The sequence below is a fragment of the Coregonus lavaretus genome, assembly GCF_964263955.1.
Source record: "Coregonus lavaretus genome assembly, contig: HAP1_SCAFFOLD_622, whole genome shotgun sequence".
Taxonomy (NCBI): Eukaryota; Metazoa; Chordata; class Actinopteri; order Salmoniformes; family Salmonidae; genus Coregonus; species Coregonus lavaretus.
Genome location: NW_028158449.1, coordinates 274,942 through 291,423, shown reverse-complemented (window position 1 = coordinate 291,423; position 16,482 = coordinate 274,942). Strand labels below are relative to the sequence as shown.

Here is a 16,482-nt window from a genome sequence, read left to right as displayed (position 1 = left end):
TGGTTGTAGTGTCTGAAAACATCTGAAAACCTCTTTTAAAGAGTATCTTGATTAATGCCCCTTTTACTCTAGCCAGCTTTCCGTCGAATTGGCAACATATTTTCATGCAAATCTTCTAAGATCTGCCCAAGCTGAGCAGTGGTGTGGTGTCCATGCCCTGACGACGCAGACCAACACCAGTCCATTGAGATCTGACTGTGTACATGCATGCATTTGTGTGTAAGTTACAGATGTTTCAAGATGTTTGTGAAAGAGAAATAATAAGTAAGACAGTCTTTAAAACGTTGTTTCCTTGTTTCCGCGGTCAGGTATTTCTCCAGCCAGACACAACAGGGACGTTGTATCGGAGTGTGGTAGTGGACGAGGACAGTCCAGTCAACGCTGACCTACTACTGGACCAGTCTGGACAGAATGTCTACGTCCTCACTGACAGCAAGGTAGACCCTAACCCCTACCCTTAGCCCCTCCCTCTAACCCCTACCCTTAGACCCTAACCCCTACCCTTAGACCCTAACCCCTACCCTTAGCCCCTCCCTCTAACCCCTACCCTTAGCCCCTCCCTCTAACCCCTACCCTTAGCCCCTCCCTCTAACCCCTACCCTTAGCCCCTCCCTCTAACCCCTACCCTTAGCCCCTCCCCCTAACCCCTACCCTTAGCCCCTCCCTCTAACCCCTACCTTTAGCCCCTCCCTCTAACCCCTACCCTTAGCCCCTCCCTCTAACCCCTACCCTTAGCCCCTCCCTCTAACCCCTACCCTTAGCCCCTCCCTCTAACCCCTACCCTTAGCCCCTCCCTCTAACCCCTACCCTTAGCCCCTCCCTCTAACCCCTAACCCCAAGGTAGCCTCAGTACCACTAACTCCCATAGCCCTTACCCCCCTACCCCTTACCCCCTACCCCATAGCCCTTACCCCTTACCCCCTACCCCATACCCCTTACCCCTTACCCCATACCCCTTACCCCCTACCCCATAGCCCTTACCCCTTACCCCATAGCCCTTACCCCTTACCCCCTACCCCATAGCCCTTACCCCTTACCCCATAGCCCTTACCCCTTACCCCCTACCCCATAGCCCTTACCCCTTACCCCCTACCCCATAGCCCTTACCCCCTACCCCATAGCCCTTACCCCCTACCCCATAGCCCTTACCCCCTACCCCATAGCCCTTACCCCCTACCCCATAGCCCTTACCCCCTACCCCATAGCCCTTACCCCCTACCCCATAGCCCTTACCCCCTACCCCATAGCCCTTACCCCCTACCCCATAGCCCTTACCCCCTACCCCATAGCCCTTACCCCCTACCCCATAGCCCTTACCCCCTACCCCATAGCCCTTACCCCCTACCCCATAGCCCTTACCCCCTACCCCATAGCCCTTACCCCCTACCCCATAGCCCTTACCCCCTACCCCATAGCCCTTACCCCTTACCCCATAGCCCTTACCCCTTACCCCATAGCCCTTACCCCTTACCCCCTACCCCCTACCCCATAGCCCTTACCCCCTACCCCATAGCCCCTACCCCCTACCCCCTACCCCATAGCCCTTACCCCCTACCCCATAACCCTTACCCCCTACCCCCTACCCCATAGCCCTTACCCCCTACCCCATAGCCCTTACCCCCTACCCCATAGCCCTTACCCCCTACCCCATAGCCCTTACCCCCTACCCCATAGCCCTTACCCCCTACCCCATAGCCCTTACCCCCTACCCCATAGCCCTTACCCCCTACCCCATAGCCCTTACCCCCTACCCCATAGCCCTTACCCCCTACCCCATAGCCCTTACCCCCTACCCCATAGCCCTTACCCCCTACCCCATAGCCCTTACCCCCTACCCCATAGCCCTTACCCCCTACCCCATAGCCCCTACCCCTTACCCCCTACCCCATAGCCCCTACCCCCTACCCCCTACCCCATAGCCCTTACCCCCTACCCCATAGCCCTTACCCCCTACCCCATAACCCTTACCCCCTACCCCCTACCCCCTACCCCATAGCCCTTACCCCCTACCCCATAACCCTTACCCCCTACCCCCTACCCCATAGCCCTTACCCCCTACCCCATAGCCCTTACCCCCTACCCCATAGCCCTTACCCCCTACCCCATAGCCCTTACCCCCTACCCCATAGCCCTTACCCCCTACCCCATAGCCCTTACCCCCTACCCCATAGCCCTTACCCCCTTACCCCATAGCCCTTACCCCCTACCCCATAGCCCTTACCCCCTACCCCATAGCCCTTACCCCCTACCCCATAGCCCTTACCCCCTACCCCATAGCCCTTACCCCCTACCCCATAGCCCTTACCCCTTACCCCCTACCCCATAGCCCTTACCCCATAGCCCTTACCCCCTACCCCATAGCCCTTACCCCTTACCCCCTACCCCATAGCCCTTACCCCCTACCCCATAGCCCTTACCCCTTACCCCCTACCCCATAGCCCTTACCCCCTACCCCATAGCCCTTACCCCTTACCCCCTACCCCATAGCCCTTACCCCTTACCCCCTACCCCATAGCCCTTACCCCCTACCCCATAGCCCTTACCCCCTACCCCATAGCCCTTACCCCCTACCCCATAGCCCCTACCCCCTACCCCCTACCCCATAGCCCTTACCCCCTACCCCATAGCCCTTACCCCTTACCCCCTACCCCATAGCCCTTACCCCCTACCCCATAGCCCTTACCCCTTACCCCCTACCCCATAGCCCTTACCCCCTACCCCATAGCCCTTACCCCCTACCCCATAGCCCTTACCCCCTACCCCTTACCCCTTACCCCCTACCCCATAGCCCTTACCCCTACCCCATAGCCCTTACCCCCTACCCCATAGCCCTTACCCCCTACCCCATAGCCCTTACCCCCTACCCCATAGCCCTTACCCCCTACCCCATAGCCCTTACCCCCTACCCCATAGCCCTTACCCCCTACCCCATAGCCCCTACCCCATAGCCCTTACCCCCCTACCCCATAGCCCTTACCCCCCTACCCCATAGCCCTTACCCCATAGCCCTTACCCCCTACCCCATAGCCCTTACCCCCTACCCCCTACCCCTTACCCCCTACCCCATAGCCCTTACCCCATAGCCCTTACCCCCTACCCCATAGCCCTTACCCCCTACCCCATAGCCCTTACCCCCTACCCCATAGCCCTTACCCCCTACCCCATAGCCCTTACCCCCTACCCCATAGCCCTTACCCCCTACCCCATAGCCCTTACCCCCTACCCCTTACCCCTTACCCCCTACCCCATAGCCCTTACCCCCTACCCCATAGCCCTTACCCCCTACCCCATAGCCCTTACCCCCTACCCCATAGCCCTTACCCCCTACCCCATAGCCCTTACCCCCTACCCCATAGCCCTTACCCCCTACCCATAGCCCTTACCCCCTACCCCATAGCCCTTACCCCCTACCCCTTACCCCCTACCCCCTACCCCATAGCCCTTACCCCCTACCCCCTACCCCTTACCCCCTACCCCATAGCCCCTACCCCATAGCCCCTACCCCTTACCCCCTACCCCTTACCCCCTACCCCATAGCCCCTACCCCATAGCCCTTACCCCCTACCCCATAGCCCTTACCCCTACCCCATAGCCCCTACCCCATAGCCCCTTACCCCCCTACCCCATAGCCCTTACCCCCCTACCCCATAGCCCTTACCCCCATAGCCCTTACCCCCTACCCCTTACCCCCTACCCCCTACCCCTTACCCCCTACCCCATAGCCCTTACCCCATAGCCCTTACCCCCTACCCCATAGCCTTACCCCCTACCCCATAGCCCTTACCCCCTACCCCTTACCCCTTACCCCCTACCCCATAGCCCTTACCCCCTACCCCATAGCCCTTACCCCCTACCCCATAGCCCTACCCCATAGCCCTTACCCCCTACCCCATAGCCCTTACCCCCTACCCCATAGCCCTTACCCCCTACCCCTTACCCCCTACCCCATAGCCCTTACCCCCTACCCCTACCCCTTACCCCCTACCCCATAGCCCTTACCCCCTACCCCATAGCCCTTACCCCCTACCCCATAGCCCTACCCCATAGCCCTTACCCCCTACCCCATAGCCCTTACCCCCTACCCCATAGCCCTTACCCCCTACCCCATAGCCCTTACCCCTACCCCTTACCCCTACCCCATAGCCCTTACCCCCTACCCCCTACCCCTTACCCCCTACCCCATAGCCCTTACCCCCTACCCCATAGCCCTTACCCCCTACCCCATAGCCCCTACCCCATAGCCCTTACCCCCTACCCCATAGCCCTTACCCCTACCCCATAGCCCTTACCCCCTACCCCATAGCCCTTACCCCCTACCCCTTACCCCCTACCCCCTACCCCTTGCCCCCTACCCCATAGTAAGCCTGAAGACTGACTGACTCAACAGGCCACATAACCAGCTCCCTACAGATCTTACACACTATCATGCCCAGCTGAACTGGTTTGTTTATGAGAAGGCTCTTTTGGCTCAAGACAAAAGATCCATAACTCCTCTTTATTTAAAGCATTATTGCCACCAACAAAACCATAGAAGCTCTAGTGTGCCTGTTTTCTTTAGGGCTGGTTTCCTGGACCCAGATTAAACCTACTTCTGGACTAAAAAGCACTTTCAAAGGAGATTAGACAGTGCGTTTTAGTCCAGGAGATTAGTCCAGAAAGTCCAGGAAAATGTCTCTTAGTGTTGCCATTTGAAAATTTGTATTTATTTATTTGTGTTTTTAATTTTCCCCATATATGGGATTCGACTTACTTTAAAACCTGATTTAAATATTTCTGAAAATAAATCTAAAATAACTGTGTTCAGTGATTTATAAAGCACAAACAGACCTGACCTCCTACAATGCCAACTAAGGTTTAGCTCTTTATAGACAGATACAGATGTTTTTTAGTTCCATGTGGATAATCCTTACTGCTGTCTTTAGTCTTATCTTGACATGAGATCTGTAGAGTTGATGAAATGTAGAGTCTCTCTCTCTCTCTCTCTCTCTCTCTCTCTCTCTCTCTCTCTCTCTCTCTCTCTCTCTCTCTCTCTCTCTCTCTCTCTCTCTCTTTCTCTCTCTTCTCTCTCTGTCTCTCTCTCTCTCTTCTCTCTCTTCTCTCTCTCTCTTCTCTCTCTCTCTCTCTCTCTCTCTTCTCTCTCTGTCTCTCTTTCTCTCTCTCTCTCTCTCTTCTCTGTCTCTCTCTCTCTTCTCTCTCTCTCTTTCTCTCTCTTCTCTGTCTCTCTCTCTCTTCTCTCTCTTCTCTCTCTCTCTCTCTCTCTCTCTCTGTCTCTCTCTCTCTGTCTCTGTCTCTGTCTCTCTCTCTCTCTCTCTGTCTCTGTCTCTCTCTCTCTCTCTCTCTCTCTCTCTGTCTCTCTCTCTCTCTGTCCTCTCTGTCTCTCTCTCCTCTCTCTCTCTCTCTCTCTCTTCTCTGTCTCTCTCTCTCTCTCTGTCTCTCTCTCTCTGTCTCTGTCTCTCTCTCTCTCTCTCTCTCTCTCTCTCTCTCTGTCTCTCTCTCTCTCTCTCTCTCTTTCTCTCTCTGTCTCTCTCTCTCTCTCTCTCTCTCTCTCTCTCTCTCTCTCTCTCTCTCTCTCTCTCTCTCTCTCTCTCTCTCTCTCTCTCTCTCAGGTGTCCAAAGTGGCTGTGTCTCAGTGTGAACAGCAGCCTGACTGCCAGTCCTGTCTGTCTGTCAGAGACCCTTACTGTGGATGGTGTGTCCTTGAGGGAAGGTACTGTACACACCTCTACACACACACACCCACACCGGTCACTAGTGGATACTTCTTTAGTACCATAGTGGATATCTCAGAACACATTACAGCAGCACCTATCTATCCAGATGTTTACCATATGAGGTTATGTTATCTGGAGATGGTGAATTCTGATGGAGGAGCAGCTCAGGTAAACATCATGTATACAGTAGGTGACAACCAGACCAGAACACATTGTCTGCTGTCTCCGTGTTAATCTGTGTTTTATTCTCCTTTGTTCAGATGTACTCGTCGAATGGAGTGTAGTCGTGAGGGCCAGGCCAACCACTGGCTATGGAGCTACCAGCCTGCCAACCAGCCTGCCAACCAGCCTGCCAACCAGCCTGCCAACCAGCCTGCCTCCCAGTGTGTGACTGTCCAGAGCTTGGAGCCTGCCATCCAAAGCAGAGAGGAGGAGACTCAGGTGGGTAGAACTGTGGGATTATAGTATAGAATAAAAGTAGGGAACTCCAAATATTGTTCATCTACCTGCTGTTGTTGATTCAGGAAAATCAGTGTCTGATTTAGACCTGACAAACCAGGTGACTTCTCTAGCTAATCATTAAAACTACCCATTAACTCATGCCATGTGTTTACTCCAGAAATGGATCAATTAAGTGTCATTCTGGAGTAAAAAAACATGGCATGAGGTGATATGTAGAAACAGGGTGAGACTCACTGTAGTAAAACTCAATGGAGAAGAAAAAGTGACTCTACGTCAGGATAATCCAAACATAGTTCAGTTAACGTTCGTTGTTGTATCCTCTCCCAGGTTTCTCTTGTAGTGGCCCAGCTGCCCACCCTGTCAGAGGAGGAATCTCTGACCTGCTCCTTCGGAACCCTCCCCCCTCAACCAGCTGTCGTCACGGGAACCACCATAACCTGTCAATCACCTCTGCCTGAGCTCCTCCCACCCAGCCCACCAGGAAGTGGTAGGCAGACATTTTATTTAATTAGTTTTATATCTGTAAATATTATTTTTTAGATAATTGATTATTTATCCAGGTTTGTTGAGATTCAATACCATGAAAGACTTAGACAGACCAAGACAGCCATGCTTGTATCACATTACTAGATTTATTTTGATCAGTTGTGAGTCACGGCCAGTTGCTTTGTGCCAAACTTAGACCCCGGCCTTGACAGCAAATAAATAAAGTTATAGCCAAGTTTAGGTACAGTACCTTACCCCCTACCCCATAGGACACCTGCTCGTCAAACATCTCATTCCAAAATCATGGGCATTAATATGGAGTTGGTCCCCCCTTTGCTGCTATAACAGCCTCCACTCTTCTGGGAAGGCTTTCCACTAGATGTTGGAACATTGCTGCGGGGACTTGCTTCCATTCAGCCACAAGAGCATTAGTGAGGTCGGACACTGATGTTGGGCGATTAGGCCTGGCTCACAGTCAGTGTTCCAATTCATCCCAAAGGTGTTCGATGGGGTTGAGGTCAAGGCTCTGTGCAGGCCAGTCAAGTTCTTCCACACCAATCTCGACAAACCATTTCTGTATGGACCTCGCTTAGTGCACGGGTGCATTGTCATGCTGAAACAGGAAAGGGCCTTCCCCAAACTGTTGCCACAAAGTTGGAACCACAGAATGTTTTAGAATGTCATTGTATGCTGTAGCGTTAAGATTTCCCTTCACTGGAACTAAGGGGCCTAGTCCGAACCATGAAAAACAGCCCCAGACCATTATTCCTCCTCCACCAAACTTTACAGTTGGCACTATGCATTGGGGCAGGTAGCATTCTCCTGGCATCCGCCAAACCCAGATTTATCCATCGGACTGCCAGATGGTGACGCTTGAGAACGCGTTTCCACTGCTCCAGAGTCCAATGGCAGTGAGCTTTACACCACTCCAGCCGACGCTTGGCATTGCGCATGGTGATCTTAGACTTGTGTGCAGCTGCTCGGCCATGGAAACCCATTTCATGAAGCTCCCGACGAACAGTTATTGTGTAGACGTTGCTTTCAGAGGCCGTTTGGAACTCGGTAGTGAGTGTTGCAACTGAGGACAGACAATTTTTACGCGCTTCAGCACTTCAGCACCTGTTCTGTGAGCTTGTGTGGCCTACCACTTCGCAGCTGAGCCGTTGTTGCTCCTAGACGTTTCCACTCCACAATAACAGCACTTACAGTGGACCGGGGCAGCTCTAGCAGGGCAGAAATTTGACAAACTGACTTGTTGGAAAGGTGGCATCCTATGACGGTGCAAGTCACTGAGCTCGTCAGTAAGGCCATTCTACTGCCAATGTTTGTCTATAGAGATAGCACGGCTGTGGGCTCGATTTTATACACCTGTCAGCAACGGTTGTGGCTGAAATAGCCGAATCCACTATTTGAAGGGGTGTCCACATACTGCTGTGTATATAGTGTCTCTCTATTAGAATCCACTAATTTGAAGGGGTGTCCACATAGTGCTGTGTATATAGTGTCTCTCTATTAGAATATAGTATATATAGTGTATACCATATAGCAATCTATACATACTTACAGCAAGGATTTATTACTGTAAGGATCAGATCATGTTCGAAAGGAACATAATCAGAGTTCAAATCAATCACATTTTATTTCTCACTTGCTTCGTTAACAACAAGTGTAGACTAACAGTGAAATGCTGACTGACGGGTCTGACGGGTCTGGTCCAACGCAGAGATAAAGATGAAAAGACATGAACAAATATAAATAGTGAAACGAGGAATAAATACAAAATAAATAACATCAACGAGGAAAAAAATAACACGGCTATATACAGGGAGTACCAGTACCGAGGCGATGTGCAGGGGTATGAGGTAATCCTTAATAGTTTTCAAGCCCTGCCACATCCGACGAGCGTCAGAGCCGGTGTAGTACGATTCGATCTTAGTCCTGTATTGACTCTTTGCCTGTTTGATGGTTCGTCGGAGGGCATAGCGGGATTTCTTATAAGCGTCCGGGTTAGAGTCCCACTCCTTTAAAGCCTTTTTGCTTTATGCTGCGGATGTTGCCTGTAATCCATGGCCTCAGTGGAATTCCAGACTAACTCGTCATTAGCAGCCGATAAGATCCACAAATGTGGGAATTACCCCAGAGCATCCGTAAATCGCTCTGGCCCTGGAGCTAGCAAGAGAAGGCTCCCCTGAGCCGGCCCGACTACGGTCTGGAGGCGAGCCAGGAAAGGTAACAACGGTCACTGTGGGGGACGACGTCAACTCACTTATTAATGAAGCCGGCGACTAATGTGGTAAACTCCTCAATGTTTATCGGATGAATCCCGGAACATATTCCAGTCTGTGCTGGCAAAACAGTCTGCTTCATCGGACCACTTCCGTATTGAGCGCGTCACTGGTACTTCCTGTTTGTGTTTTTGCTTGTAAGCAGGAAGCAGGAGGGTAGAGGATATGCTCTGATTTGCCAAGGGGAGGGCGAGGGAGGGCCTTGTCTGTGTGTGGAGTAAAGGGTAGAGGATAGGGATGGTCCCAGGTTGTCTGTGTGTGTGGAGTAAAGGTGATCTAGAGTTTTGTAACCTCTAGTTGCAGAAGTGACATGCTGGTAAAAATGAGGTAATACGGATTTCAGTTTCCCTACACTAAAATCACCGGCCACAAGAAACACCGGCTCTGAATGTGCATTTTCTTGTTTGCTTATGGCCCTATAAAGCTTGTTGAGTGCGGTCTTAGTGCCAGCATCAGTTTGTGGTGGTAAATTGACAGCTACGAAAAATCTAGATGAAAACTCTCTTGGTAAATAGTGTGGTCTGCAGCTTATCATGAGGTACTCTAACTCAGGCGAGCAGAACCTTGAGACTTCCTTAACATTAGAGATAGCGCACCAGCTTCTGTTAACAAAAAAACACACGCCTCCCCCTTAGTCTTACCCGAGTCTGCCGTGCGGTCTTCACGATGGATAGAAAACCAACGAGATGTATATTATCCATGTCCCCATTCAGCCACGACTCGGAGAAACGGAGGATATTAGTTTTTCATGTCCCGTTGATAGGATAGTCTCGAACTGAGCTCGTCCAGTTTGTTGTCCAGTGACTGCATGTTCGCCAATAGAACTTTGAAGTTCCAGGGAGTTGGTCCGGAGTAAGCAGAACGTCCACAGCTGCTGACTCGTTGAGGTAGAAATCTTCATCCAAATCGAGGTTAGCGATCGCTGCTCTGATGTCATAGGAAACAATGGTGGAGACGTTATGTACAAAAAAAAGTTACGATCAGCGTAAAAAAAAACACACAAAATAGCAGTGGGCCGTAAGACAGCAGCTATCCACTGCAGCGCCATCTTTCATCCCAAACATATGTGCAGCTTATGCTCCTCCTTCAGATTCATCTGATGATGATCCGTTTTTTTTCTCAATACAGAAATGATTCAATTTCAGGCAGAGGGTAAAGTGCTTCTTTGTGGAGATTTCAATTCGAGAGCAGGTTCTGAGCCTGACTACACTGACGCGGGAGGTAACCCCTCCATGTTCACCCCTCCACAACACCTCTCCCTTCCCTCCTGTCTCTATAGACCACATGTCTCTGCGTGTGTCTGTGATGTTCGGAGACGTGACCATCTCTAGCAGTGACATCATCTTCTATGACTGTCGAGCTGTGGGACGACTCAACACCACCTCCCCGTAAGATATAGCACACACACACACCGTACACACACATACACACACACCGTACACACACATACACACACACCGTACACACACTCACACACACACACACACACACACACATACACACACACCGTACACACACACACACACCGTACACACACACACACACCGTACACACACACACACCGTACACACACACACCGTACACACACACACACACACACACACCGTACACACACACACACACACCGTACACACACACACACACCGTACACACACACCGTACACACACACACACACACCGTACACACACACACACACACACACACCGTACACACACACACACACACACACACCGTACACACACACACACCGTACAATATTTATGCATTATCATGATGATACTTTGCTTCTTCCCTTTAAAGAAAAATTCCACAATCTCTATTTTGGTGTTTCATTATTGTTGATATAGGGTTCCAAATATTTTGCATGTCAGCACTCACGTTTTCAAGAAGTACAGAAATACTGCCGGTATGGGATTCATTTTCGCATCCTATGATGCTGCGTTTTGCATGATATGTTAGAGCCGTACAGTATCTAAATCCACATGTCTCTCTGTGCTAGGTGTATGGCGTGTGTGGGCAGTGTTTGGCCATATCCATATGTCTCTCTGTATTCTAGGTGTATGGCGTGTGTGGGCAGTGTGTGGCCATGTCACTGGTGTGCTCTGGATGAGCTGTGTTCCCACAACAACAGCTGCCCCAAGCAGCACACCATACACAACTCAGTGGTAAGACAACCCTAACCCTATCCACCAGGCCTAAGTAACAACTCACTGGTAAGACAACCCCTAACCCTATCCACCAGGCCTAAGTAACAACTCAGTGGTAAGATAACCCTAACCCTATCCACCAGGCCTAAGTAACAACTCAGTGGTAAGACAACCCTAACCCTATCCACCAGGCCTAGGTAACATTGCACTGTCCTCTGCTCTTTGATTGAAAATGGATTCTTGTTTTCATAGCCTCTCCTTCTCTCCATTTTGTGACACTCCAAGCTGTAATATAATATTCTCCCTGCCACCACTAGGAGCAGCGGTAGGAGCCGCGGGTTCTCCATTTTGTGACACTCCAAGCTGTAATATAATATTCTCCCTGCCACCACTAGGAGCAGCGGTTGGAGCCGCGGGGTCCCAACTCTTGTCCCTTTGTGTGGGCTCTACAGAGTTCTCCTCTGGTCCCCGTGGGCTTCCTGTTTCCTGTTTTGGTACTGCTGGGCAGGAACCTGGACATGTTTCAGGTATGTTTTTCTATACATGTGGAAAATGATATAACGCACATCCAGGGTTAATAAGTAGATGTTGGAGATCAATGAACATGTTCATGAAACCTTTAGAATACTCTGTACACTGCCCTGTATGGCTTATCTAGTGGGTTTATTAAAACCGTCCGGTCTTTACTAATGATGCAGACATTAAGATAATAAAATGGGTACTGTGTTTGGAGATGAGACACTGTGTTTGTGTGTTGTCATCTTCAGGGGGAGGAGCAGTATGCGTGTGTGGTGGTCATTGTGGGGGAGGAGCTTAAACTGAACGCCACTCTGAAGAAAGACCCGGAAACCAAGACCTACACCTTCACCTGCTCTGCCCACCAGGTATTCACGACACAAACCCTGACACACACATGTGACTACATTTCCCAATTGAGTCGTATGAACCATTTCCAAGATTGTCTTTTTGTACATTTTATAAAAGAACAGACGCAGAGCTTCAAAATGGTAAAATCATACACTACAGTTCGGGGAAACATGGGAAAGTTATATTATACTTATTTGAAATGCGATAAACCTGTTATTCCACCTTGTAGACAAGCACCAGAAAATCCCCTTGACAGTTTTTCACACTTGCTCGAGAGCTCTTTTTTGAGTATGCCGATTCAGCATCATTCACACCCTCTTAAGCCTTAGCCCCACCCATCTCTTTAAGCGTTCACGTGAGGCCATTTGCTAAACTGAGTGATTAAGGTAGTGTAGTAAGTAGTAGCCTACAAGAAGGAAAATCTCCAGGTAAAAATACTTAATCTAGTCCGTGGCCTATATCCTATCATGTTGTTTTTCACATTGTCTCTGATAAACATACTATATATAAAATCAAACCAAATCAAACAACCTCCCAGACACATTTAGCTAAGTTTATGGGTCATGTAATCATTTAGCTAAGTTTATGGGTAATGTAATCATTTGGCTAAGTTTATGGGTCATGTAATCATTTGGCTAAGTTTATGGGTCATGTAATCATCACAGTGGAGTCTTTTGTTTAAACGTAGAATTTTGTCCATTTCCTTATTATCCTCTGCTACTACCGGACATTCCACTAAGGTCAAAACTCAGTCCACCTCTTCCGGGACAACAACACTGTTAATCTCCGTTTAATCCCAATCACTGTCTTCAGAAAACAACAATGCAATGTCTGGTTCAATGACAATGTTGTTGTTACCCAAGTCAAGGATTTCTTCATCATCTGATTAATTTTCAGAGTCAGAGAGAGTCAGCCAGTCGTCCTCCAGAAAATAGTTAGTCACAACATTCTCCCACTGATCTTTGTCGATAGCGGCAGTTAAAATCAGGCCAGCAATGTTGGTGAGAGCTGTAGCAACACATTTTACATTTACATTTTAGTCATTACAGTAACTTACAGTTAGTGAGTGCATACATTATTTATTTTTTATGCTGGCCCCCAGTGGGAATCGAACCCACAACCCTGGCGTTGCAAACGCCATGCTCTACCAACTAAGCTACCTCCCTGCCGGCCATTCCCTCCCCTACCCTGGACCAATTGTGCGCCGCACCATGGGTCTCCCGGTCGCGGCCGGCTACGACAGAGCCTGGATTCGAACCAGGATCTCTAGTGGCACAGCTAGCACTGCGATGCAGTGCCTTAGACCACTGCACCACTCGGGAGGTTAACAACTCAGTTGTCCATTGCTAAATCTGCAGTAAACTACTATTTAGGGAAGCCCCTCGTTATGTTATAGATAGTAGCCTGTGGCATGGCAGACCAATCAGGACTCATCTCTTGGCATGACCAGCCCCTACCATTATCTCAGCCAATCAAGGCTAGCCAAGAAGAATCCTTTCTCTGTGAGAAATAAACTAGGCTCGTAATTTAACATTTTTATTCATATTTACAGATCACCTACGAGTTTGTTATTAAGGCACATGAAAGTTCACATGTTCAAAAAACGATTAGAGACTCGAGTCTTCTTGGGTATGACGCTACAAGCTTGGCACACCTGTATTTAGGGAGTTTCTCCCATTCTTCTCTGCAGATCCTCTCAAGCTCTGTCAGGTTGGATGGGGAGTGTTGGTGCACAGCAATTTTCAGGTCTCTCCAGAGATGTTTGATCGGGGTTCAAGTCCGGGCTCTGGCTGGGCCACTCAAGGACATTCATAGACTTATCCCGAAGCCACTCCTGCATTGTCTTGGCTGTGTGCTTAGGGTCGTTGTCCTGTTGGAAGTTGAACCTTCGCCCTAGTCTGAGGTCCTGAGCGCTCTGGAGCAGGTTTTCATCAAGGATCTCTTTACTTTGCTCCTAGTCTGAGGTCCTAGTCTTTGCTCCTAGTCTGAGGTCCTGAGCGCTCTGGAGCAGGTTTTCATCAAGGATCTCTTTACTTTGCTCCGTTAATCTTTCCCTCGATCCTGACTAGTCTCCCAGTCCCAGCCGCTGAAGAACATCCCCACAGCATGATGCTGCCACCACCATGCTTCACCGTAGGGATGGTGCCAGGTTTCCTCCAGACGTGACGCTTGGCATTCATTGGTTTTATCATACCAGCAACTCTTGTTTCTCATGGTCTAAGAGTCCTTTAGGTGCCTTTTGGCAAACTCCATGCGGGCTGTCATGTGCCTTTTATTGAGGAGTGGCTTCCGTCTGGTCACTCTACCATAAAGGCCTGACTGGTGGAGTGCTGAAGAGATGGTTGTCCTTCTGGAAGGTTCTCCCATCTCCACAGAGGAACTCTAAAGCTCTTTCAGAGTGACCATCGGGTTCTTGGTCACCTCCCTGACCAAGGCCCTTCTCCCCCTATTGCTCAGTTTGGCCAGCGGCCAGCTCTAGGAAGAGTCTTGGTGGTTCCAAACTTCTTCTATTTAAGAATGATGGAGGTCAATGTGTTCTTGGGGACCTTCAATGCTGCAGAAATGTTTTGGTACCCTTCCCCAGATCTGTGCCTCGACACAATCCTGTCTCAGAGCTCTACGGACAATTCCTTCGATCTCATGGCTTGGTTTTTGCTCTGACATGCACTGTCAACTGTGGGACCTTATATAGACAGGTGTGTGCTTTTCCAAATGTCCATGTCCAATCAATTGAATTTACCACAGGTGGACTCCAATCAAGTTGTAGAAACATCTCAGGGATGATCAATGGAAACAGGATGCACCTGAGCTCCATATCAAGTCTCATAGCAAAGGGTCTGAATACTTATGTAAATAAGGTATTTCTGTATTTTCACCCAGCCGGACTGTTGGTCTGTCCCAAGAAATAGTAAAAAATAAAGAAAAACCCTTGAATGAGTAGGTGTGTCCAATATTTTGACTGGTAGTGTGTATATATAACATTTAGAAAATAACTTTCTGTACTTTTCAAGCTTTTCGAATATAAACTTTGTAAACATAGTTTGTTTGAGTACAAAAACCTGAATATGTATCTTTGATTGAACAAAATGTCTTAGTTTAAATGTGTTAGTTATTAAATGCATACAGTGCATTCGGAAAGTATTCAAACCCCTTGACTTTTTCCACATTTTGTTACGTTACAGCATTATTCTAAAGTGGATTAAATTATTGTTTTTCCCTCATCAATCTACACACAATACCCCATAATGACAAAGCGAAAACAGGTTTGTAACACTTTTTTTGGTTACTACATGATTCCATAGGCGTTATTTCATAGTTCTGATGTCTTCACTATTATTCTACAATGTAGAAAATAGTACAAATAAAGAAAACCCCTGGAATGAGTAGAATGTGTCCAAACCTTTGACTGGTACTGCATGTATACAGTATACATACACTGAGTGTACTGAACATTAAGGACACCTGCTCTTTCCATGACATGGACTGACCCAGCTATGATCCCTTACTGAACAGCCTCAATCCGTCGGGCCATGGACTCTACAAGGTGTCAAAAGCGTTCCACAGGGATGCTGACCCATGTTGACTCCAATGCTTCCCACAGTTGTGTCAAGTTGGCTGGACGTCCTTTGGGTGGTGGATCATTCTTGATACACAGACAGTTGAGCGTGAAAAACCCAGCAGCAGTTCTTGACACAAACTGGTGCACCTGGAATCTACTACCATACCCCGTTCAAGGCAACTAAACCTTTTGTCAATGGCATTGTCGTGACGTGACTTTCATTAATATGATGACTGTTATTTATCGAATCAACGAACTATGTTTAATTGTTACTCGATTTAAATTAATCATGTAACAGTTAACTTATTAGGAAGAAGTTGTTTATAGAATTACCATCTCCCGAATTAAACTCTAAAAGGTCTTTACCCTCAATATGTATAAAACAGTCAACGTATCAATCATTACTTCTTATCAGTCTCATTCTGAACGGTCGCAGACTTCTTGGATCTGCACGAACCCCAGCTTTGCTTATGATTCAGTACTACACAAATTGGTTTAATTATTTGTTTACTAGCTAACTAAATAATAACACAGAATAACATACACACTTATTACTTGAGAAAAAGTCCCTGGCGGACTAACAGCATGACTGCTTGGTTATCAAAAGAGGGAGGGGTAGATGAAAGAGAGGGAGGGGGAGAGAGAGAGACAAAGAGAGAGTAAAACTTATCGTTGATACATTTGGAAAACTACCCTCAAAGTAATCATAATACTCAAGAACCACCGTCCGTTTGGGGTAAGAAATCATGAATGTATTTACGTGTAGAATGTCTTCCTTCGTCGTTTATCTCTGTTGGACTCGAGCCTTCTTGGGAAAGGGTCAGTTGGTGTCCTGAGTCGGTGTAAGGCTCAGGTTGTCCACCAGAGGTCACAATGTCCTTCTTCTTAGTTGTCCTGGTCTTGTAGTGGAGTGTTTTCAGAGCAGATACTCGGACGCACCAATTATTGTCTGAGATTGGATTTT

At 48.8% G+C, this 16,482-nt stretch overlaps 1 protein-coding gene across 1 annotated transcript in view; it reads left to right on the top strand.

The window, feature by feature from the left end:
- The first annotated feature begins 322 nt into the window (after nucleotides 1-322).
- The window catches only part of LOC311124012 (plexin-B3-like), a 73,792-nt gene continuing 57,632 nt past the window's right edge, over nucleotides 323-16,482 (top strand). Inside the window, exons 1-8 of the mRNA XM_084198233.1 lie at nucleotides 323-437; nucleotides 5,607-5,707; nucleotides 5,972-6,152; nucleotides 6,501-6,660; nucleotides 10,224-10,332; nucleotides 11,002-11,110; nucleotides 11,488-11,619; nucleotides 11,860-11,976. Of these exons, the coding sequence (XP_084054359.1) occupies nucleotides 5,985-6,152; nucleotides 6,501-6,660; nucleotides 10,224-10,332; nucleotides 11,002-11,110; nucleotides 11,488-11,619; nucleotides 11,860-11,976 (795 nt within the window). The 5' untranslated portion in view covers nucleotides 323-437; nucleotides 5,607-5,707; nucleotides 5,972-5,984. The remainder of the gene's footprint in view (nucleotides 438-5,606; nucleotides 5,708-5,971; nucleotides 6,153-6,500; nucleotides 6,661-10,223; nucleotides 10,333-11,001; nucleotides 11,111-11,487; nucleotides 11,620-11,859; nucleotides 11,977-16,482) is intronic.